Here is a 21,915-nt window from a genome sequence, read left to right on the forward strand (position 1 = left end):
CAGTGAGCATAGTAGAGTTACAGTCCTAACATACAGTAGGGTGTCTTGTTTTCATAATTATGTTGTTTAAATATTCAGCTAAATACAGACTAAAATACAAAAGTGATTCAGATACCTGATGTGACAAAACTTCCAGCATGGATATTGTAACTATTGGTTGTGTTGACTGACCTTATAACTTCTTTGAGATACCCATGTTTTGTGTTCTGCTTGGAAAATAGGAAATTATGATTTTTTTGAGACCAATACCTCTCTTCCTTTTTGAGCTGCCTTTTTCTTCACCAATCTCTTCTGTTCTCATTCAGTTCCCATTAAAGTGACAGGAAATTAAATGTTCTTAAAAGTTGTTAATAGGAAATAATTTTTTAACGCATTTATTACTAATGAACTGTCCTTAAATAGAAGAAACAGTGTTTCTTATAGTCAATTCTTAAAATATTTTCTTTACTGTTCTGTATGATTCTCATGATTTCAGTTTAATTTCTAATGATGGTGATGATTAAACCTTTCTGACATGATGTTGTTTCAAATAGATGGGCGAATAGGATAGCCATGGATTTATTACTGAGTGTGAGAATTCATCTGCTCATGACACATTTTGCTATGTTGTAATAATTTATTAGTAGTCAATTTTAAAAGATTAGTAACAGAGTATGTGAATTCTGAAAAGAGAAGTCACATGAGTGAAAGCTGTTTCTTTCCTGTGTGCAAGAGGACTGCTACACAATGGTTAAACTGAGAACATTTGCTTCTTTTCAGTTGGTAAGATCTAGGAGAATTGCATAGGGTGATGTTGTTTTGGAACCCCTAATTAGAGCTTGAAAAATAGTAAACAGTCATACAGACAATGGTAGTTCTTTATTCGTTCTGGGAGTAACTGAAAATCATGCTGCATTTAAATCCATGTGGTCGGAATTTTTTTAAGTACAAAATTGTCCCGCCTTTCTGAGTTGACAAATATTTTTACTGTCACGTAACTTGGAATGAATTGATCTCGGTCCTTTATTGTAAACTGGAATTGAAAACGTGACACGGAGACTCAGCATTTCCCCCCGTTCTGTGTTTCAGTTGTCACTCTGTACGCCACCCTGGGGGGCCCGGCAATAGTACATGGGCTGAATGAAACGGAGGTGACCACCATCATCACCAGTAAAGAATTGATGCAAACAAAACTGAAGGTCAGCAAACTGTTCTTTGTCTATTTCTTTCCAGTGTGTCTGTTCATTATCATTAAATGGCCTGGTTCCATTGTACAGAGCAATGATTTATTGCCTTTCTATAAGGCAGATGCTTTTGGAATAAGGTTTACGTACAAAAAAAGTGATAGTTTGCTTTCAGTGGGTTTTAGGCTCCTCAGTGACTCTGGAGAATGGGATGAGCAATTTGCAGTATAGAAGACCTGCAGTGCTGCCTGGAACACCTTTACAAGCAACTGCCATGGTTTCTGAGTGGATTTAGTGCCTATAAATTTAACAATGGGAAGAACAGAAAAATGTATACACTGTGTATGAAGAGCTAAATGTGATCACCCTCCTGGCTTATTGCTGGATGTTCTCCCAGCAGAGAATGGCTTTTAAATCTAAAGATGGCTGATTGAAGAGTTAGAGCTGTTTTTCTGTGGGGGGGAAAGCTTACTAAACATTAGAACGGTCAAAAAACTTTTGTGACTCACTAAACCAGTTGGAATACCCAAGTAGAACAATTAATCTGAATGAGTTTCATCATTATGTGTTTTGGTGGAAATGGGGCCTTTCAGATAAAGGAATTTAATGGAATACTGTGCTGTTGCTGGAAATTGAATGAGAATGACCCAAACTTTTAAAAAGGTTCTACAATGATGGTATATATGCAATGCACATTTATTTCAACTTGCAGTAAGAGAATGCATTTGTTCTGCTAGAGGTAATGATCATCTCTTCTTCCACTAGAACACTGATAAATGTTTTAGGACTGCCATTTTGCTTCAAATGCTTGATTAATGATTTTCCATATTTTTGCTAGCTGTTGCTTATTTTAAGTAACGTAGTTACCAAGGGGCAACCTAAGAATTATTGTGAGCTCAGTATCATCAGTTTCTCTCAGTGTTCTATAGATGTGAAAAGTCAATTATCTCTACAAATCGTTGCAGTCTTATTTGTGGGGTTTTCATGAAATAAGACACAAATCAATAAATGGTTGGAGAAGCTTCTGGACTTGTAAGTGGAAAGTTTCAACCTTTACAACTATTTGAGCTCAACAGGTTTATCCTCTGGTATTTAAAATTCTGAGATTTTATGTCAATGCTTTTTAAAAAGTATACAGTAGATAGTGTGGGGGTTTGGGTTCTTGTTTGTTTTTTTTTTTTTTTCTTGTTGGCATAATCCTCATTTTTAGTTTTTGAACACATTTTTATTTCCACAGGAAATTGTGTCTCAAGTTCCCCTGCTACGACACATTATAACAGTGGATGGCAAACCAACAATGTGGTCAGAGTTTCCCAAGGGTGTCATCGTTCACACGATGGCATCTGTGCAAGCCATGGGGGCCAAGGCAGATGCTGGTAGGTTCTCTTCTTTCTGTTTGGACCACTTCATTTGTTGTCCTACCCTGACTCTGTTGAGTAAACCTGGGGAAATTGGAGATCTCAAAATTATGCAGTGATTAACCTTTTCTTATCTGCCTTTTCTTTGAATAAAATATGTGGGATTTTCTTTTTGTATGGCTGTGGTTGGTTTTTGGGGTGTAGTTTGTTTTGTTTTTCAACAGAGGAAGATGTTTTTAGTGAAAATGCCTTCTCCACAATCAAGTGTCACATGTTGAAGGATAATTTTTTGGATAAGCATTTAGTCCAGGATAGAAACTCAGAAAGCGTTCTTCTGATCAGACATATTAAAACCAGGTTTTTCAGGGCACACAAAACCATTGTGCATTTTATGACAAAAGAAATCAGTGGTTTGTTACTATTAAGTTTTGTAAAATTCACAGATAGAAAAATGTAAAATAGCCAGTTGAATCTGATAGAACTTGGTCACTTACTACATATATGAAAGTATCAATTTACTATGTAAATGCATTGAAATCTATTTCTAATCTGTCACATTTTTAGAACTAAAATTCTGAATTTTCTAAGGTTTTTTAACTATTAACATGAGAAATATTTATTCTTGGCTCTGAAGACCTGCCAACTTAGTATCTCAAGATTTAATTATATTCAGTAGTTGCTTTCTTCTGTCCTTATCCTTTGTGTTTTCAGAATCTCTTGACTACTGAAGGCACATGAATATTGGATTGTATTTGAGGAGTAGGGAGGGTGGTTAATCTGTCTGCTCTTGATGTTCAGGGGAATGGCAGGTTTGCTCCCAGCATCATTACCTCTCAATTTCCTTAAAAGATGGTTTTCCCTTTTTGATGTACCAGTTTTATGTACTATTAAAACTGTTTCATACAACACCAACAGAAAAATTATGTCTGTGGTAATTCATTAGCTCCCTGAGATCTGTTAATCTGTGTGCAGTGTAAAAACAGTGTCTAATCCTTCTTTCTTCAGTCTTTTAAATATCACATACTCTACACTACAATAAAGGAACATTTATCTTTGTCAAGTTAACCATTCATAAACTGTGAAATACTATCATGAATTGTTTATGGTCAGGCATGTCCAATTAATATTAAGTAGATGAGCTGTTTCTTATATTTTCTTCCTCTGTGGTGTTCATTGTGCGGGATGGGCAGGATTCAGTGAGTGGGAAATGATTAAATATGCTTTCATGCTTCTCATTCACTGTGCTCATTGTACCACATGCATTGTGCATTATGCAGTTTTTCCTCTGAGTAAACACAATTGTTTTTGTATTTTCTTGCTCTCAGTGCAAGCATTTAAAAAGCACTTTAATCCAATTAGAGCTGTTGAACTTCTTTTAAATATGTATAGGAATTGGACCTCACACTGGCTCAGCAGTGCCTTGCTGCAGGTGTTGCAAATGAGGCAGTGTGTTCCCTGCCAGGGAGCATGTGAGAAAGGAGCTTTGCACAGAGGGGATGGTCCCTGCAGCAGTGTGGAACCAGGGCAGCAAACCTGCCCGAGGGGGAAAATGCTCAGTGACATTTTTGAGAAGCCAAAGTTCTGCTCAATTTTCTTTCTGCTGCTGGAATAACAGAAACATAATAGGAAAAGCATTGTCCTGGCAGACTAGGACAGTCCCTCAAAGTATTGCTCAGCTAATGCAAAGTTCCTACTCTTTGTGAAAGCATTTGAGCTGGACCACAATCTTTTTAAGCAAAATGTGATGGCAAGAGTCATGTGGTGCTGTATTGCAGTGACTGCTGGAATATGTTAGTGTATCAGATCTCCCAGCCTGAGAGCCTCTCCACATATTGTATGTTCTCTTTTTTTAACACAAATTGCAGGACACAAACAGCCATCCAGGCCTGTGCCCTCGGATATCGCAGTGATCATGTACACAAGTGGATCCACAGGAATTCCCAAAGGAGTCATGATCTCCCATTGCAACATAATTGCTGGGATAACTGGAATGGCTGAGAGGATTCCAAACCTGGGGTACGTACCAACCATTAGTTACCAGCAAATAAAGAAGTCGTGTAGTTTAATATAATTTTAGATTAATTACTGTGGAAAAAATAAACATAGCTATGTCTGTGACACATCATACTATGTACTGATGTCTGAGGATCTTCCAGTACTGCACTAAATGACACAACTACTTCATGTGCTGTTTGTTCTCTCATCTTCTCTGTGTGGGTAAGACTGGGACACAAAAGCCTGTGAGGCCGTCTTGCACTTGGGTGGTTGAAAGCTCCCCTAAGCAGTACTTCCCTTGGTTAGTGTTTAAATTCTGTGGTTTCTTTCTGTTTGGTGCAGTTTGTGATCTTGTCCACAGAGTTGCCTTTGCAACCGTAACACAGGTTAAAGGGAGTAAACATCTCCCTTTGTTCATGCCTTAAACTTACAGTACGTAGCACAGGACTTGTGAAATAAAACCCATATCATTTGAAATATGTTCTCAAGCTCAAAGGCATTTTCCTACTTTCTCTACTTCTGTGGTAAACTCTGAGAAAATCTTGCTTAATGATTCATCTGAGGATTCTAGTGGTACAAAAATCTGTCTTTCACAAATTCTTCACAGGGAAAAAGACATCTATATTGGCTACTTGCCTCTTGCCCATGTTCTGGAGCTGAGTGCTGAACTCGTGTGTCTGTCTCATGGGTGCCGCATCGGTTACTCCTCACCTCAGACATTGGCTGACCAGGTATGTTGTAGATGTAAGTCCTTAGAGGATATATATATATAAAAAAAAAAGAAATTAAAAAAAAAAATTACTCAGATCTCTATAATATTTCTTAAAAGAACAGTACAACAAATCTTCATTTCTACAGTTCATGAAACCAGGGTATTGGGGATTATGGCTGATACTCTGGACTAGCTTTAATTGTTAGAATATAATTTAAATAAAAATTATTGTTTTGAAAGATATGTCATTTTGTTTCTCATGTTAAAAATCTTGAATATGTCTGCTAGTAAATTTGTTCTTCACTTTAGTCCTCTAAAATAAAGAAAGGAAGCAAAGGTGATGTTACTACACTTAAGCCAACCCTAATGGCAGCTGTCCCGGTAAGTAACTGAAGGATAAATAATTCTAAAAATTGTTTTAAAATGTGGATTCATAATTCAGTTTTTAACAACAAAATCAATGCAATGACCATTTAAGTAAAAAAGGTAGATCCTTTGGTGATAAACTAGCTTAAAATAATAATTTTGGTATTTTTATGTTGGGGATATCATCATATGAGTGACAGCGTTTTTTCAAGTTAGAATAGCTATAGGGATTAGATTCCCACTCATTTAGTAATTTATTGATCATCATAGTGAATGAATGGAATAAAGAGAGTTGGCAGCAGGCAGCTTGGGGTTTAACTAGTGCTCCTGCCCAGACATTTGCTTTCCTCCTTTCTATGATCATCTTGGTATCTCTTAGCAATGGAAGAGGAGGGAACCTGGGAGTTGGTTGTCATCTGAAATGTACTTTAATTTCTAGATCATGTTTTCTTTTGGTTGTACTGAATTTAGGGTTTCTGTTTCTTTGAGTTAAAGTTAATCTTTTTATGTAACTAGGAAATTATGGATCGGATCTACAAAAATGTCATGAATAAAGTGAATGAAATGACGAGTTTCCAGCGGAATCTATTTATATTGGCTTACAATTACAAAATGGAACAGATTTCCAAAGGTTACACTACCCCACTCTGCGACAGGTAATGTGAACTTTATTTGTAATGGCACCAGAAAATCACTTATCAAAGTCTTACTTGCATGAGCAGTATCTGATTTTCTTTTTGTGCTTTTCTTCACTTTATTGTTGATGGTCTGAACATGAGCAAGTCTAAATAAGTGTCAGTTGAAACAACAAATCAGTAGTTTGTGTGATGGATTTAAATATTTATTGATATAATTCAAGTGAGTGTTATTTAACTATAAACTAATTGGAAATTTACATTTATTGCGTTATTTTCATCAGGAATTTAATAATAGATTTATATAATTCTTGGGTAAGATGAGAATTCTATTCCTATAGAAAACTGTAGACTTCACATTTTCACAGAAGGGAGTCACAGAATATCTCAAGTTGGAAGGAACCCACAAGGATCACTGAGTCTAACTCCCAGCTTCAGTGAGACTAAAGGATAATGTAGTTCCAAAATTTATACAGTGTACTTGAATTATTTTTAGGAGAAAATCACAGAACTTTGCTGTCTCATTCAATCTTTGTTCTCAGGTACTTAACCCCCCTTTAAATTAGAATGTGGAAACAAGCTTAGAAAGCTTTTTGAAAACTTCAGTGTGCTGCTCCTTCAGGATTTTCCTTGAATGCCTTAGAAGTGTTTTTGAAGATGGTGGAAACTTACAGTTCAGATACAAAATTAGGTATTGTCTCATTTTGATTTTAAGCAGCAAATATATATTCTTATCTTTGCGTTTCAGCCTTATCTTCCGGAAAGTCCGAATGCTGCTAGGTGGGAAAATCCGCATCCTGCTTTGTGGAGGAGCTCCCCTCTCAGCAGCAACTCAAAGGTTCATGAACATCTGTTTCTGCTGCCCTGTGGGACAGGGCTACGGGCTGACGGAATCGGCCGGAGCCGGAACAATCACGGAAGGTTGGTGTCCGTGAATCCCACTGGGAGCTCTGGTCCGTGCGGAGCATCCTGCATGTGCCATCTTTGGTGGCCTGTTCCTCTGGTGTGTGCCTGCCACCAGGCACGATTGGGGAATCCTGGGAATTACTTGTTATGAACGTATGAAACAGCAGGAGCACTAATTTTGGCACATTGTGCTAAAACTGGTGACCTACATATCAAATGAATGTTCTCGTTTGTGATGGAGCAACCCATAATAATGTGAATGGGATCATGGCATTGTTGCACTTACCAGTTGAACTGAATAATTTTTTTCAAATTTTGGTGAGTATATTGAGATGTTAGGAAAATAGAAAATGGAAAGCAAAAGCCTGCACCAGATTCTAATTTCATATAATAGAACCCAGTGGTTTCAGTTGCCTTTTAGTAACTGAGGGTGTCTGTAAATACAGTCCATCTACTCTCTTGGCATGATAAGAATTTTACCTGCATTACCTTGATAAATCCATTGTTTTTCTTGTAAGTTCTGTTCTATGAATTAAAGTTTCAAAATAAATAGCAGTTAATTCTCACTAAATAAGATGCATGACAAAAAAAAAGGTTTTTCTTTCTAATCAGTTTTGTTTAAATGTTTTTCTGAAAAATGCTCTTTTTAAAATTCTAGTTTGGGACTACACTACAGGAAGAGTGGGAGCACCTTTGGTCTGTTGTGAAATAAAGTTAATGAACTGGGAAGAAGGTGAGAATTCCTGTATGTGATTAAATTGAAGTATGTTTGTAAAAACTGGTTTTTTTTAATCAGGCCTTGTTCAGTAGTAGTAATTAGAAGACTATTTATTGGCTGTTTAGATTTTAAATGCTACTCTTGCCTATAAATCTTGCTCTTGGGGAGAAGAAAGGTAAAATAAATTCCTCAGTGGTTTTTAAATTTTGAAATACCTAGACAGAGGCTGTCAATGCAGGTGGGATTTTGACTTGGTAGTGTTATGACTCTCTTTGACTATACTATTTCTTGTACATTATATAAATGCATACAGCACTGTACCTTTTCCTGATTTAGATCAGTGTTCATGCAGGTTGTGTGTTGTGCCTTAGAGGTGCTGGATTCAGGAAACTTCAGCTGAAGTGTGTGTATGATACCTTAAGTTGCCACTAAGAAATATTTTAAAATAATCTTTATAATATTATTAGTAAAATCATTAAAAAATTGACTCGTAGTGTGGAAACTTAATGGATGCTATATAAAATATATATAATAAAGTTTGAAATACATTTAGGTGATTTCCTTTCACTGTAGGCTTTTATGTATTGTAGAGTAGAAATACGTAATACTTAAGGCTGGTTTAGGCTAGAGGGAAACCTTATAGGTTTTTTCTTTCCTAAAATGTGAGGCAAAATTATTTATTTTTTTTTTTATTTGAGCCTGTGTAGAACTGATAGAGGGTGTTAGTATGTGGCAGAAAGATTGCACAGAGGTGGCATTTGCCTCTGCATGTGTGTGAACATCACTGTTAAACACACCTGTTTAACAGCTGTTTAAATGCTGAAAAGAATTGGAACCATTTCCTCTCTTAATGAACTATTTAGGCAAGTGGTAGCTTTGGCTAAGGACTTACTACAGTGTTTAGTTCTATATCGAGATAGTAAAAATAGTAGGAATTTTTTTCTTTGTAATATGTTTTATTTCTTGCTAACTAAAAAAACCATTGTTTTAGGTGGCTATTACAACACTGACAAACCATATCCTAGAGGTGAGATCCTTATTGGAGGGCAGAATGTGACTGCAGGCTACTACAAAAATGAAGCACGAACCAAAAAAGATTTCACTGTTGATGAGAATGGGCAGAGGTGGCTCCATACTGGAGACATTGGAGAGTTTCATCATGATGGGTGTCTAAAAATTATTGGTGAGTTAAATTCAGGTGAACATATGTGTATATATACTCACATTTTTCAGGGCTGCTAAATACAGTAATTAACAACAAAAAAATCTCCATATCTTGGCATGCAGTCTAAAGCCCTCCCATTTATCCCAGGGAGGTTCTGATATGTTAATGGAGGCTTGTTTGTGTGTTTTAGAAGTTGTTTTTTGGTTACTTTTGGAACAGTCTTAACAGTGACTCCATATATTAGTGAGACAGGGTAGGAATTAGAAAATTAACTATAAGCTAATTGTCTAAGTGTGGAATTTGATTGGTGAAAAGGCTCTTGGGGTAATACATGCTCAGGAATTAAATAAGCTCTTTTTAAATCTTGGCATTCTTTAATAAGAATATCCTTATATCATATATGAACCAGGGCAAAATATACCGAGATAAAGGTGTTAGTACATAAGCCAGTGACAGGCTCATAGTTTTTTGACACCTGTAGGTGCAAAATTAGGTGCTTTATAAATGACCAGGAGTCTCTGAAAATCAGTAGGTGATTCAGGGAGCTTTTAATCCTGAAAAACAAAGCTTATTTGGTTTATTATAGGGGAAGAATCTTAGGTCCCATTGCAGTTGTCTTGCACTGGTCAGGTAGGTCAGACAGCTACAAACCCCCTGGCCTGGTCACACAAAGCAGCACAACAGTACATGGTGAAGGAGAGGTGCTACCACCACACCTTGGGGGTAAGGCCCTGTCCTCACCTTTGTCTTCTTTGGGCTATGTACAATAAGATTCAGTTATTTTGCCTTACCTTTTGGTTCCTGTTGTTGTTTTTCAAGTAACAACAGGACAGTTGCTCTTTATATATGGATTTAGCCTGAAATAAATAAGAAAATGTCACCAAGTGGTGCATTTTCTGCCTTGAGTGTCTGTACCAGACAATACAAAATATGTGCTCCTAGCTAATACTGGCTTTTGCATAATCCTGGTTGTCTTCCATGCACATGATGGTGCTGTCATATAGGAAATGCTGTTCTAAAGGCAGAAAATGCATGGAATTGTAGTGTCTTTTGTTTTGGTGTGAGCAATGGATTGATAAAATACAGAGTCTGGAAACCTGACTTTAAATGTTTCTGGTACATTCACCAAACATGAGTCAGCTTATCTTTTGGTATTTATAGATGCATTTCAGAAAAATCTAAAATCGTTGTCTAAAAGTTTTCTGTTCTGTAATTAACATTTAATTCCTTTTTTCCGCAATAGATCGCAAAAAAGATCTTGTAAAACTGCAGGCAGGAGAATATGTTTCTCTTGGCAAAGTAGAAGCAGCTCTGAAGAATCTCCCACTGGTAGATAATATTTGTGTCTATGCAAGCAGGTAAGAGGCAGCTGATACTTTTTTACTGCTCTGTTCTTTGTCTGTCCTATTGAAACCATAAGCAAAAATTTTTGCCACTCATTGTGTGACATTTTTTTAATCAATTGAAAAAGGAGTTAACATATAATACAATGGAATAATAACCTTATTAAAACTGAAACATCTGAAATCTGTGGGTTTTATTTTTTTTCTTATTTGTTTTCATTATTTGCTGGAAATGCCAATAATGAGTCTTTTCATTCCCTCTTCCCCAATCTGAAAAGCAGCTGAGTTCTGGCTGCATTAATAATGGACATCACTCAAGCACTTTAGAGATTATTACCTATAGAAGCCTTAGGACACCTTGTTTGTTGCTGTATTTAGTTGCATCTGTCCTTCAGAGGAAGTACTGTGGTACTTCAGAGGAAGGTGGTAGAAAAAATCACCAACAGCCCAGAAGCTGGCTTGCAAGTTAAAATTACTTTTCTTTAACCCCTGCATACACCAGCAGAAGCCTTGAAGCTTAAAACACTCTAAATACTATGCAAACACACAGTTAATAAATGATGATCAAATGACCTTTCTCTTTGCTTTCTATGTGCACTAATAAATGAGGCATACAAGGGCTCAAGCATGTCTTAAGTTTGTATTTCTACAATTTCTTGCCTATGCATAATAGAGGCTTACACATATAAATATGCTTCAGGTTGTCTTTGTTTTCTTTGACGTTTTGATGTTTGAAAAATCATTTTGGAGCTTTTGAATTATCAGAAATATTCTGATTTCCAGTATGGCAAAAAACCCCCCACTTTCGATAGAAGCCAGGAGAAGCATACCAGAGAATTGCTCAGTGGTAATAAATAAAAAATTAACTTTTGGGTTGTTCTCCTGGTTCTCTGTAGTTCTTGGGTGGTTTGTGTTGACTGATGGTAGTCATCCTGTAACTTCAGTCCTGACAGTTTGGGATCAGTAGGCTAACATGCATTGGGCAAGCCATTGCTGAGAAAATTTCCATTATATTAATCTTTATTTGTGGTTTGGACCTGTTGAGTGAGTCTCATGTTTGATTGCTTTGACTGCCTGAAGTTATGTGCCTTTTCCAAGCACCCTCTGTAGTCTATGGAGAAGGAGCTTCCTAAAGGTGGTGATTTCTATTCTTCTAGGATTGAAGTTCACTATTGGCCTCGTACTATCAAATTTTGTATTAATTTTGCCAGGTCAAAATAACTTTGGAAGCTAAAATGCACTTGTCAGACAGACACTTGACTCTGATAGACTGTCTTGACCATTATTTAAAAACAGGAAAACCTATGAGCAATTTTTAAAGGTAATTTACAAACAAGAGTCCAGATCAAGGACAAACAAGACAAGACATTCTAGATTGGTTTTGCTGCTGCTGTATTTCTTCTCCAGGCTATTGTGTGTAATGTGGCATAAGTAGCCACATCATACAGATTCCCTGATTGATTGTCCATATGCACATTTCATTGTGGGTATATGCTCACCTCAGCAGTCAGCTCAGAGAGTTTTGTAACAGTGCCCATGATCTCTTAGATCCTGTCTCTCCTTATACTTTGCCTGAGTGATCTCCTGTGCAGGAGGAGTCTTTCATTTGTAGCTGTTCTGCCTCCCCCGTGCAAAAGGACAAGGAGGGCAGACTTTTATAAATGAGTTATATCTGTGATTTGACTTTAGATCTTGGGGTGCAAAGCTCCTCTGAACGTGGCAATAGGGAATCAAAATTGTTTGCATGATATTGGTGCTTCAGAAGCTGTATTGACTTCACATATAAATATTCAGTATGATAAGGAATAAAATGTTTGCTGAAAGGAATCATGATTAGAGTTCTTTCAGGGGAGACTCCTACTGCTTTATCAATACTTCATGCATCCAGGATGCCTTAAGTGGGTCTTGAGCATCACCTCAGGAAAATGAGTAGTTTAGTTACCTGAGAAATGAGCAAACATGGTAAAAAACCACCTGAGGGAGTTCTCAGCAGAAGTCTCAAGGAGATAAGGACCAGATGTGTAGTGCCACTAAATGTGTCTGACCGTAGGTCTGAGAGCTGTACATGGGTAGGATTTCAAGCACAGCAAGGGAGTGAGGATGTCTAGAGTAGGACAGACATTTTGGCAAATTCTTTTAGCATGGGAGGGATGGCTAAGGAGGTCCTGGGGACCAAAGTCTGAAGATTTCTTCCTTCATGCTGTTGTGATGACTTCCAAGACTGGCAAAGCTACCAAATGCAAAAGATCTGCAGAAGGAACGGTGGTGGAGAGGGAAGTAACTGCTCTAGAGAGAAGATGTACTCTTCAGGATACTTCTCGAGACAAAACAGTGCTTTAGCATTTGAACTGTAACAAGTGAAGATTTAACATCGTGAAACAGAATGAAAAGCTGCACGTTCCAGGAGCTGTGGTGTTCTTTCCAGGAAAAAGCACAGTTGGATGAACCTGCTTGTCCAGAACAAGTATACTTCTACTCAAGAGGCTGAATTTTAGGTGAATCAGAAAGTTCAATGTTTACGCAGTCAACTGATTGTTTCTGTATACTGTTTATTCGTGGAGACACCGGTGATACTGCTGGACTTGACCTTAAGTATGTCAAAAGACTACAGGAACCAGGGATGAAAGAGGCAGAGTCCTTTGTTCTGGATGCCTTCATATGCAATACATACACATTAGAGAGGAGAGCCTAGATGAAGTTACAAGGGTTCAAGTACAGAGCAGAGCATGAGTGTGCATGGGGAAGAAAATCAGACCAAGGCAAAAGCAGAAAGTGAGATGCAAGCAGTAATGATATTGAGACTAGTCTGAAATCATTCTTTAAGTACGTTCTTAGTAAGAGCAAAATGAGAATGGTTTCAAGGCAGCCAGTAGGCAGAGCTTGTGATGATGCTGACAGGGAAGCCTGTGTTTGTAATGGACTCTGCTGCAGTCTTCACAACTGCTGTCAGAGGCCCATTATTATTCATGTCAGTAACAAAGGAGAAAATTGTAATGTACAGGAACCAAAAGGATATTTAGAGTTAGTATTTTAAAATTATCTTGGAGACCTTAAAGGATAAGCTACAGTAATCTCCATACCAGGGTTAAGTTTCTGTATGTTACGTTAATGATCTGTCTGATGAAAGAGAGAGTTGAAAAGATTTAATAAATCTGTGGGTAGCTAAGGTGAGATAGAACTAAAGCCACAGTGGAGGATAGGATTAGAATTCAGAGCAAGCTTGGCTAGATGGAGATTTGCTTGAAAACAGTCAGGTTAAAGAGGGGAATTGTAAATTATACTTACACCTCAACTGCAGAAGGCCAGGATCAGAGCCACCACCTGGTAGCCTGTTGGAGCTGACATGAGTCAACAAGTGCCATGCAGTTATAAGAAGGTATGACCTAACAAATGTATTGCCTACAAGATGCACAATGATCTTTTTACTCTACCAAGCATCAAAGAGTCTGATTTTTCATATGTAGTGCTTCTGAAAAGGTGGACTTCTTGAAAAGAGTCCAGGAGAAAAATAGGTATGTCTGGGCAGAGGTCTGTGATACGTGATTTAGGAGGAAAGGGCACTGCTTAAATTCCTAAATAAACATAAAAAAGGAAGGAAGACTAGAAAGGTGAGAAGGAAAAAAAGTAACAGTCTGTAAATAAATAAATGGCTTCTGTGGAAAAGAGAGGAACATCTGACCATTCTGAGGTAAGCTGCAGAGAGGAGGAGTCAGGAATAGCCATCAGGAAGAGCTTGCAATGAAGCAGTGATGGTAGCACTCACCCCATGTTTAAGAAAGATTTAGACAAGCATCTGTTACATATATCTGACTGTTTCAGGGCAGGTCAGTTAATTAGGTGATCTTCTGAGTTTGCTTTCAACTCTCTGATTCTATGAAGGGCTTTGTTAGAATGAGTAGAGCTCCTATATGAGGCTCTGTTCACATTTTCCCTAAACTGTACACCATCTGAAAAATCTTGAATACCTGTTTCAAGGTGAACTGTGCTTCAGTGTTTTCCAAAGACTTTGAGATCACAGCTTCATATGTTCTGGGCATATCAGGAGCAGACAAAGATTGCCAACAGTCGAGTGAGCGTATGGACAATCACTTAAAAGAGAAAGAGAAGTCACTTCCCTTACAGAAGCAGGCATTCTTTGAGATGTGTTGTGCATATGCTCATTCCACAACCTGCTCTCCAACCCCTCTTCACTGCAGTCCTCTACTCCTCTACAGTAACTGGATTCTGCAGTTGAGAGGAAACTGAGGTAGGGAAGCCGCACACCAGTCTTCATACCGGGATGCAAAACATGAGGAGAGGCAGGGAGCATTGACACCGTATGGGAACTGCTTCCCAAAGCTTTGAGCATGAGACACAGTGGAATATGCATATGGACAGCACACCTTGAAGCAATCCAGTTACTGTAAGGTAAGTAGCTTCTCTTTCTACTTATTTTGAAGCAGGTAAAGGTAACCTGTGTACTATTTCAGAAATATTATCAGGTGAACAAAAAACATCTGTTGAGAGCAATATCTCTGTATGAAAGTGCAAACCCACCCAACTTGAAATGTTATTTTTGAAGACTTGTTTACTTTACTAAATTCATACTAAAGTATATTGTACTCCTCAGTTTCCATTCTTATGTCATTGGATTTGTTGTGCCAAATCAAAAGGAGCTCGCAGAACTAGCTCGAAAAAAAGGATTTAAAGGAACCTGGGAAGAGATCTGTAACAGTCCTGAGATGGAAAAAGAGGTACTGAAGGTGCTAGCTGAGGCTGCCATGGCAGGTGAGTGGCTGGGTAGATATTATCAACCTTGTGGACTGCAGTGTCTGTGAAACAGGTAAGTATAGGCCCTAAAAAGATTTCCCAGAGTGTGTATATTTCATAGAACCTATATGAAAGGAAGCTTTTATACCAAAAGACACCAACAACAAAACATGAGTTGCATCATTTTGGTTCATGGAACTTCTCTTACTGTGGCCAATAGCTGAGGAAAGAATATAAACCAGGACAAACTTAACAAGTTCAGTTCCCTGTATATATGGGTGTATGTGTGTCTGGTGTTCTTTAAGATGTCCTGAGGTATCTTTTTGGCCTTAGCTGGTGGTCCAAAAATAATGTGTGTTACCTATAGATCCATGGTTGTGTGTCACACAGTCTCACATGCTACATACTGATACAGAGTTGAAATAAACCCATGGAGACAGGGGCTCTCCTGGTTTCCAGTCACTTGCATCTGAGGGATTTCCAAAACTAAAGCAGCATCTCTGCAGATAGTAACTTTCAGTAGATTTTTCCTTCCATTAACTCTTTTGTCACACTTGAAAATTACTCAAATGTTCTGGATCAGTATCCACAGTATCCTGTAGCAGAGTTGCACAGTTCAGCCATGTGTGTGAAGAAATGCCTGGTTTGTTCCAACCCTGCCATCTGCCAACTGAGGCTGGTTCTGCTGAGCTCTGGTATGGGAGAGGCAGTGGACAGTCACAATGGTGGTTGTGATACTTTTGGTGTCGATTATACTTCCCCCTCAGCTGTATCTTTTTCATGCTAATTGGTCATAGTCTGTTAGGCTGTTCTGGTGCAGAATGAAACAGTGGCACAGTGATAGTTTGTTCTTCGGAATAATTTCTGCCTTATTTTTGCTTTTGGCCATTCCTAATCACTGAGGTTTTTCGTAAAGCTATCACTTAAGAGCACAGAATGTTTTTTTAAATGGTCATTGGGAATGTTAAATTTTTCATACACATTCTCTTTGTGATACTGAGCAACTGCAAAACAGCACAAAACAGTCATTGCAGAGAACCATCAATGTCCTTCTGCACCTCTTCTGCAATCTGAAAATGGCAGATTGCACAGGATAACTATGCATTTGTGTATATTTTTGAAATTTAACTTGAAAATAAATGTTTTGTTGAGATTATTGCTCATCTGTTGGTTACTTTTCTAAGTTGTTTTTCTTCTCTTATATCTGAAACCATAGCAGAAGCTCTTGCAAATGATAGTGTTTTTTGCTAAGTGTGTAACATGCAGAGCACTGTTCTGTTTCAGAACAGGGACCAGCTGCCATATGAACTTAATTTCCTTCATCAATTTAGGACTATTGGGGAAAAAACAACTACCTCCCCTATTTTTTCAGGCTTAAGTAGTATGGATTTTAAGATTTTTGTCTCCAGATGATGAGTACCATAACCCTGGTACAGTAGTGTATGTTTTGAGGATGTCACTTCCATGCACTGATGCTTTTCTGAAGTTAGGGAGCACAGCTATCTGAACAGCTGGGCTTTATTCCAGTATTTCTGTGGAAACTGGAGAACAGTTACTGGTGGATCCTGTCCCTGCTTGTGACCCCACAGGTTATCAAAGCTAACCATGGGGGTTTAGAGGAGCACTTCATTTATGTCTCGTGCTTTTGTCTGTGAGAATGATTTCTCCTTTTGCTCTTCATTTTAGCGAAATGGTTACAGTTATGTTTTGTATTCAAAATATTTCTCCTTACAGCTAATCTGGAGAAGTTTGAAATACCAGTGAAGATTCGTTTGAGCCCTGATCCTTGGACCCCAGAGACTGGTCTGGTGACAGATGCGTTCAAGCTCAAACGCAAAGAGCTCACAGCGTATTATCAAATGGACATTGATCGAATGTATGGAAAAAATGTAAAATAATTCTCCTCTGCACCACTTTGCTACGATGAGCTTGGATCAAATAGGAAATACTTGAATTGCCTGTCTCAACTCAGCACTTGAGATCAACACATGAAACCACCATTCCTCATTTCCAGCTTAAACTGTTATTTCTGATGACATCACTATGATGACTGGCAAGTTTAGTAAATTGTTACGGCAGCAAACTTGTGTCTGTCTCCTTTTTTTCCAGTTTTCTCTGCTACCTTGTCAGACTGTGGATTTTCCCAGGTCTTTTTGGGAAACCATGATTCTGAAGCCTCAAATTTTTAAACATTTATAAATCCTGTATAATGTTTTATTTGTATCTTTAAAATTTGGATGTATATAGAGAGAACTTGGCTATATAAGAAATGGTTATACTGGGGGCCTTTTTTTACCTAATTATTTAAAGATAAGGTATTGATGTTGTGACATTATGTACATTGAAAATGCTTGTAACAAGATAATTGTTGAACAGAGAACCAGGTTATTTGCTGCTGTGCTATTTTTCTGTGTAAATCTGAGGGAGAACATGTTTGACATTCCAGCTTGTGTAATACACCTTCAATATGTGCCTAATGGTTACTTTTATTTTTATCTGAAGATGGAAAGATGGTCATGGCACAACTCTGCATCAAGGCAGGTGTTAGTTAAAGCTTGTTAATACAGAAATTGCTATTAACACAGCAGATGTTAAACCTAAGAATAATCTCTCAGATACATTAAGAAACTCCTTTCTTAAACAGCTCATGACCATTTCATCCAGAGCTGAGTTGTGTAGTGCTAGTATGAACTCTCAGCGTTATTTTCACTTAACTTTACAGTTTGGACAGTGTCCTTTTAGCAGAGGGACTCTAACAACTTTTAGGTTTGAACATTACACTGGGTTTGCTCTTTATTTGTTTGTGAAAGTCTGGCAAGACCCCTGCTCTGCCCTAGCTGCAACCCAAACCTTCCGGGGGGGGATTTTTAAAGTCATAATGACAGTTATGTTCTCAGCTCACACAGTGCCTAGCTGCCCTTTGTGCCATTAAAAATCTCCCTTTGATGCTGTATTCTTTTGTTTAGCACTTTTTGCTTTAAAAACAGGTATTTGAAGCATTCGTCAGCCAGAGTTATGTTGCTTGGTTTGTTACACCAAATTCTTATTTTGGGAAGGAGCCTCAATTTTTGTTTCACTAGAGATATATGGATATTGTGTGAAGAAATATGTGGGAACTTTTCTTCAATGAGAGTGTTAAGATTTATTTCAGGTGTGAATTTTATTTTCAAAATATTTCTGGAAAGCATATTCACGGTTACATGAGAATGTGAAAAGGCATACATCAGTCAACCTTGTGATGGAGCAAATATTAAAATGGCTTTAATTTGGAGATTACTTTCATGCGTATCCTTTACTTGTAGTACTAAAAATCAGGGTCCTGATGCTCACTTAATCCCCTGCTATAGTAGCACATAGCAATGCTGAAGGGCAGAAGCTTTGTTTGGGGGAAGGAGTTGCTGCTGTTAGTGTTTGTGACATGGAGTTTTGGGAGCTATTGGATGTGCAAATTCTCATCTAAAAAAACCCTCTGAGATATTTTTTAAATTAACACTTTCCAATGATTGTAGAAAGCAGTTTCCTAGGAGTTGAAAGTTATCAAGCAGGTTCCCTGTACTTCAGTTTTGATGAAATGATAAGGTAGTTTCTGCTATTCATGGATTTCCCCTGCTGCTGTCCATGAAAAAGTGTTAACATTTGGTGAATCTTGGCGTAAGTAATCAAATGGATAGATAAGCATCAAAAAGAAATTGGAACTGTATTTATGAGATTACTGCCTTCAGATATCTTGGTCATAAATGAAATGTTGAGAAATGACTGAAGAATCCGACTGTGGGAAAATTGCCAAGGCTGTAGGGAAGTGTCACACCATTTATTACACATTGCTAATATTAAATATGTATCTGTTCTCCATCTTAAATTCTTAAATAGTTCACGCTCAGCACAAACTGTACATTGTTCAAATGTTTTTTGTGATTTTTTTTCTAGTGAAAATTAATAAATTGCTGAAGTATTATGTATATCACTTGGTGCATTGTGCAGCAGATGTGAGAAAACAAATCTGCTTTGGTTAAAGAAATCTGAAGTTAGTATTTTGTTCTGCTAAGGGTTTAAATCCATTTTGGAAAAATTGCATAAATGAAACTTTTTAAATTGTTTGGAAATAGTAGTTTTAATTTTTCTTCTAATCCAGTCACAAGATGGGGTTGCAGTCTAACTATGCATTTGATTTTATAGTTCAGGTCTGTTTATGTTTAAAATGGATGTGATATATATAGTTCCTCCTTTATTAAACATCAGATTCATCGTGGACATTTATTTCTTCAACAGAATGTGAAACTAAAGCAGTTCATTAAGACTAGTCTCAATGTTGGAGATAGAAAGACTTTTAAAAATACTTGTGATGAGTATGTTTTTGCTTTTGGTTTATAACACAAGACAGATTCCAATACTGCTAGAATGAATACTTCCATGTCCCATTGAGGCTGCCTGTCCCGTGGGTGCCCTCACTTCCTGGGAAGTGACTGGGGCTGGGAAGGGCTGGTAAATCAGGTTGCAGTTCAGGCGTGGGGCTTCCTTGCTCTGGTGGCCCTGGTTTCTGTAGGCTGCCAAGCCTGCCAGGTACTTCTGGCTGCCACCACGTGCTCTCACATTGCTGAGCAGAAGGACAACTGTAGAGGAATTTGTTGAAACCCTGCAGAGATGCAGTGCTTGCCAGCTGGGAATTTACCTAGGCTCTCTCCCTATTTTTTTTTTCCTGGTGTGTCTTCCCATGCCCAGTGTAACAGGAACAAAAGTACCTGCTGGAATGTGCTGCACGTGTCCCCAGGGCTGCCAACAGCTGTACAGTAACTTAGAGTAGTGCATGGTTGGGAGTAATGGTCACGTGGGGAATTTCGTAATGGAAAGAGCTGTAACTTTTATACAATCTGAGTTCAAAGTAAGAACAAGGGGCATATACCTCACCTGAAGGGCCCCCCAAAAGAGGGGGATTTTTAACAAAACTTTTGTAAATACAAGCTTCCCAGGACTTTGAATCATTGGAATTGTTACTACTTACTCTGTTATGAAAATTTACGTAATATCGTTATTAAAATGATTGACTAAGAAATTCCAAGGATCCTGTGAATCTCCTTTAAATTTCCACAATTACTTAAAAAAATTTCAGGACTTTAGGATAAATTCACTTTAGATCTCATAAGTGTTCTTTGCAGAGGATAGTGTTTCTGGGGTAGGTAGGAAATTAAAAAGTTATGTGTCAGAGAAGACAGTGCAAGTTCGCTGCTGCTGCAGGTCACACAGAGGCAGGGGCACACCTCCATGGGAGCTGTGGCTGAGCAGTAAAAGATTGTGCTGAAATGAAAGCAAAAAGCAACATGCAACTGGAGCTAAGGACATAATGCATACCTACATCCCCTGGTTTATAGACAGGATGCAGAGAAGAGTATGGAATCAAAACCATACATTAAGAACACCTTGTAAAACTCATAAGTTTGTGCAGAAATTGCTGTAGGACATAAAACTCCTTTGCAATAACCTTTGTTCTGCTAAAATTCAGACTTTTTATTCTGTACTAAAATTACATTTAGGCAGTGCAATGCAGCATTTTTAATTTCTATTAATGTGATGTATTAACTACTTTGGACTCAGTATAAAATTGTGTACATCTGTTTCTTTACTGGCAGGAGGAACAATCTTCAACTTGTGTACACCTTGGACCAGGCTGAAATGTTAATTAAATGACCAGTTGTATATTATTGTAATGGGTTATTTAATGTAAACTCATTTTCAATGTGATCTTGGTTGTTACTATGAACTGCCTGAACGTTGTATATCCTAATTGAGTTATATTGTATGAATTATTTATTTGTAATTGGATATCATGTTTCAAAAATAAAATTAATTTCACAAATCTGGACCCATATGTCCAGTTTTTTCAATGGCCCTTCATTTTTATCTGAGTCTGGATAACTTATGGTTGTAAATTAGTAGATTCAAATTATGTTAATTGGGTACATGGCTGTTAAGGAGGTCACTGGGTGTTCTGGATTTGGCTCAGATAGTCTGTTTTCACAATGGCCAGAATGGGGCTGCATTTTGGATTTGTGCTGAACATAGAATTGATAATATAGAGATGTGTTTGTTATTGTCAGATATTTCAAATATATGTGACTTTTTCAGGCTGAATGCAGGAACAGGAGTTACCAGTTTAGCCTGGATTTTCACTGCAGGAAAGTTAATCCTGCTTGATCAATTTTTTTTATTTGCATATGATGTGTTATTTACCCTGTTTAAAAGCACCAGCTGTGGTAAATACCTGATGTAAAGCTCTAAGCTTCTGACTTTTTTACCTGTCCAGGTGTGCTAGGACTTATATTTGGTGTGTAATTTTCCCTAGGTTTGTGGGTTGAAGGGTCAGATCCCAAAGTGATGTTAGATGCTTGCATTTGGAATTCTTAAGAGATCTTGGGCACTTTTAAGTTTTGATTACAAACTCACAAAGCATTGCTGGTAACCATCCAGCCTGGAGGCATCTCAACAGATGCCTCTTTTTCTTTGTTTTTTTTGGGTCTCTATTTCCAAATTGCCCAGGGTCATAGTGCTGACAAAATGTCAAACCTTCCTTGCTGCATAGCTGATCTTTATTTTATCCCTCTAATCAGCCATGAGAAGGCTCCAGCTTTTTCCTGATTCAGTTTTTTTTTTTTGCCTTTTTTTTTTCTTTCAAAAATGCTGGGTGTTTTTTAAGACTGAAAACTTCTTGTTTCAAATGTTTTAGGATAATATGACACACTTTAATTGATTTTTTTTTTTCTTTTTCCCTTAGGCATCTATAGCTGCTAAAATGCTATTAGGTGTCTCTTTA

The 21,915-nt window shown here is 37.7% G+C and overlaps 1 protein-coding gene across 1 annotated transcript in view; it reads left to right on the forward strand.

Moving 5' to 3' along the window:
- Positions 1 to 20,973, forward strand: part of ACSL3 (acyl-CoA synthetase long chain family member 3) — a 47,080-nt gene extending 26,107 nt beyond the window's left edge. The window contains exons 13-24 of the mRNA XM_029962655.1: positions 1,069 to 1,178; positions 2,401 to 2,539; positions 4,387 to 4,537; positions 5,124 to 5,247; positions 5,538 to 5,609; positions 6,111 to 6,250; positions 6,978 to 7,150; positions 7,794 to 7,868; positions 8,845 to 9,036; positions 10,262 to 10,376; positions 14,971 to 15,128; positions 16,845 to 20,973. Of these exons, the coding sequence (XP_029818515.1) occupies positions 1,069 to 1,178; positions 2,401 to 2,539; positions 4,387 to 4,537; positions 5,124 to 5,247; positions 5,538 to 5,609; positions 6,111 to 6,250; positions 6,978 to 7,150; positions 7,794 to 7,868; positions 8,845 to 9,036; positions 10,262 to 10,376; positions 14,971 to 15,128; positions 16,845 to 17,008 (1,613 nt within the window). The 3' untranslated portion in view covers positions 17,009 to 20,973. The remainder of the gene's footprint in view (positions 1 to 1,068; positions 1,179 to 2,400; positions 2,540 to 4,386; positions 4,538 to 5,123; positions 5,248 to 5,537; positions 5,610 to 6,110; positions 6,251 to 6,977; positions 7,151 to 7,793; positions 7,869 to 8,844; positions 9,037 to 10,261; positions 10,377 to 14,970; positions 15,129 to 16,844) is intronic.
- Positions 20,974 to 21,915: the final 942 nt, after the last annotated feature.

The sequence above is a fragment of the Manacus vitellinus genome, unplaced genomic scaffold (genome assembly GCF_001715985.3).
Source record: "Manacus vitellinus isolate BGI_N305 unplaced genomic scaffold, ASM171598v3 scaffold_49_pilon, whole genome shotgun sequence".
Taxonomy (NCBI): Eukaryota; Metazoa; Chordata; class Aves; order Passeriformes; family Pipridae; genus Manacus; species Manacus vitellinus.